Source organism: Lolium perenne, chromosome 2, assembly GCF_019359855.2.
Source record: "Lolium perenne isolate Kyuss_39 chromosome 2, Kyuss_2.0, whole genome shotgun sequence".
Lineage (NCBI taxonomy): Eukaryota > Viridiplantae > Streptophyta > Magnoliopsida > Poales > Poaceae > Lolium > Lolium perenne.
In genome coordinates, this window is record NC_067245.2 from 280,178,715 (window position 1) to 280,181,142 (window position 2,428).

Here is a 2,428-nt window from a genome sequence, read left to right on the forward strand (position 1 = left end):
GATGACCGAAGGTCCCGCCCCCTCTAGGAATGGGAGCAGCCTCCACCGCAGCAAGGGCCAACGGCAGTGGCTGCGGGGAGGTTTTGGGTTTTCCTTGACCCCGAGTCACAAGAGAGTCACAAGAGGAGGCAACCCGGGTTCAACTATGCCTATCAATAACAACCAATTCCATGTTTTGTACAAGGAACATTTAACCAATTACCAAGTGAAACTTAAGGCATGCCTTTAGTCAAAAAATTAAAATTATAGCTTTCAACATTTTTTTAACTAATAGATTGTAAACTATATAAAAATAACATGTATTGATTTGTACTGAAATCAAGTTTAAAATTTTGCGGTTTTTAGGCGTGTATTTTGAATTTTTGCTAGCTAGTGTCTGCTTTAAGGATTAAGTAAACTAAAGTTCCCTTTTAGTGCATTTTGCGTGTTTCTACTCCATTCGGTGTGATTATGCTCGCTCGTGTCACCGTTAGAAGGTGTACGAATGTTTAATTAATTGGTGAATTTGCGTGGAAGACAGTACGACAATAAAAATGACACGTTAAGATTTTACTGTTAAGCTTCATGCACTAGCCACTTGAACTCGCCTGTGACGGGAGAAGAGAAAGTCAACACGTGAAAGAAGAAGAGCACACCGAAACAGTGGTGGCTATAGAGGGGGCAACAGCAATTTTTAGGCTTAATTGCGAAAACCATGTGAAAGCCAGGATTTGAACTCGAGACCTGGGGCTATAATACCATGTTAAGCTTCATGCACTAGCCACTTGAACCAAAAGTCCAAACTAATGGAAAGGGCTAGGCAATCCACATATACAGTTCACAACATTTACTCGGTCCATGCAGGAATGTAGGACGTTTTGACCATTTTCATTCAATTTGTTTTGTATCTAGTCTAGTTTTAGTGTGTACGTTCATTTTTTTTAGTTTATTTATATCTATCTAGTTGAAAAGTATCTAGAACAGCTTATATTAGTGCAAGGATGGAGTACATCTTAATGACCATGATGCAACTGAAATTTGTGAAACGGGGATGGGGCCAGGTACATAAAAAAGAAACGGGCGAGGAGTGAAAAAAAAAACTCGAGTGCTTTGATTCATAGCATTAGCATCAAAATTCCGGACACTCAGGCACAGAGGATGACACGGAGTATGATTGGTCGGCTAGGCTAAACGCATGGTGATCTCTGCCCAAGATTGCATTCTGCAACCCAAAGGCTAGATGTTCCTTGCTACTGCGCTGTTTAATTAACTCTCCGTGGCTACATACATCCGGGAAGAAGGAAGCTTCGGGCGCCGCAGCGTCGTGCCTCGCCAGGCAGCACGTGATGCGTACCGGATCCTTCTCCGGCTCCGGCAAGAGCGCCGGAGCGAAATCATCCCAAAATCGATGGCTCTTCAGATCTCAGCCAGTACAAACAAAAGTTTCTCTCAGCCACGCGCGCAGCTTGGCGCCGTGCCGGTCAGCTCACGACGGACACCTTCCTCGTCTCCTGGTGCCCACGGCGTGCCGCTGCTCCGGAAGAAGAGTAGCGCTGCAGCCGCCGGGCGGCCTGCCTGGCGTAGACGGCGTCGAGCTGCATCTGCTCGTGGCGGCATCCCTCGCTGCAGAAGGGCGTGTCCCCTCTGTACATGAAGATGTCGCTGTCGCGCGCGAACGGCTTGGCGCAGAGCGCGCACGCGTCCAGCGTTGGCATGCCGGCCTCGCCTGCCGGCTCGGCGTCGAAGAAGAAGGAGCAGGCTACTGATGCCGTCATGGTGCTTGTGCTGGAGTTCTTGGAGCAAGGCCGCGCTTGATCGAACAGGGTGTTTGCTGCTTTTGGTGCCGGGGAGGAAGGATGAGGGGAGAGCGAGGTGGGTGAAGGGGAGAGGAATGCCTGGGTATATATGCTGCGCCTGCGCGGGGACGGAGACGGCGACGCAAGAGCGTCGGAAAACTGTGGTCCGGTGCTCCGCCGGGTCGGACGAGAACAATACCGCGCCCATGGGATGCTGGATGATGGAGCGGTGCGCCTTGTTTACTCGTGCTTTTGCCACGGTGGGTACAGTGGTGGGTGCAGGACACGCGGCTAGTCGGCTTCGCCGGACGAAAATGACAGGAATCATGTCATTGTCATGTCCGTGCTCATGTTCTCGTCGGCAAGAAGTTTGGCATCAGTTTAATGGCTTGCCTTTCCGTACCTCTGTTTCGGAGACCAACGAAGGTAATGTGGTGCATGTATTTTACCGGCATAGTTTCTCATCCCTCTTGCCTGGTGCATGTATTTTTTTTTTTTGGCCACAATGCCTTGCTCAATGCAAGAGCAAAAGCATCACGCTTGAGACTGGTTTTGGTGGCTTTCTGGCCTTTTAGCTGAGATGGAAGGGTATCCTCTTCGAAATCAAGGACCAACGTTATGTTGATGGGAAAAGCTGGCGATCCTCCGGAGGA

The 2,428-nt window shown here is 49.4% G+C and overlaps 1 protein-coding gene across 1 annotated transcript; it reads right to left on the reverse strand.

The window, feature by feature from the left end:
• Positions 1-1,067: 1,067 nt before the first annotated feature.
• LOC127336523 (FCS-Like Zinc finger 2-like) lies at positions 1,068-1,976 on the reverse strand. The gene has a single exon (XM_051363344.2). The coding sequence runs from the start codon at positions 1,752-1,754 to the stop codon at positions 1,461-1,463; it is 294 nt and encodes a 97-aa protein (XP_051219304.1). The 5' UTR covers positions 1,755-1,976; the 3' UTR covers positions 1,068-1,460.
• Between the last annotated feature and the right edge of the window lie 452 nt (positions 1,977-2,428).

Bases quoted from the DNA above. Each gene is read 5' to 3' on its own strand.
- LOC127336523 (XM_051363344.2), bottom strand. From the start codon at position 1,754: ATGACGGCATCAGTAGCCTGCTCCTTCTTCTTCGACGCCGAGCCGGCA.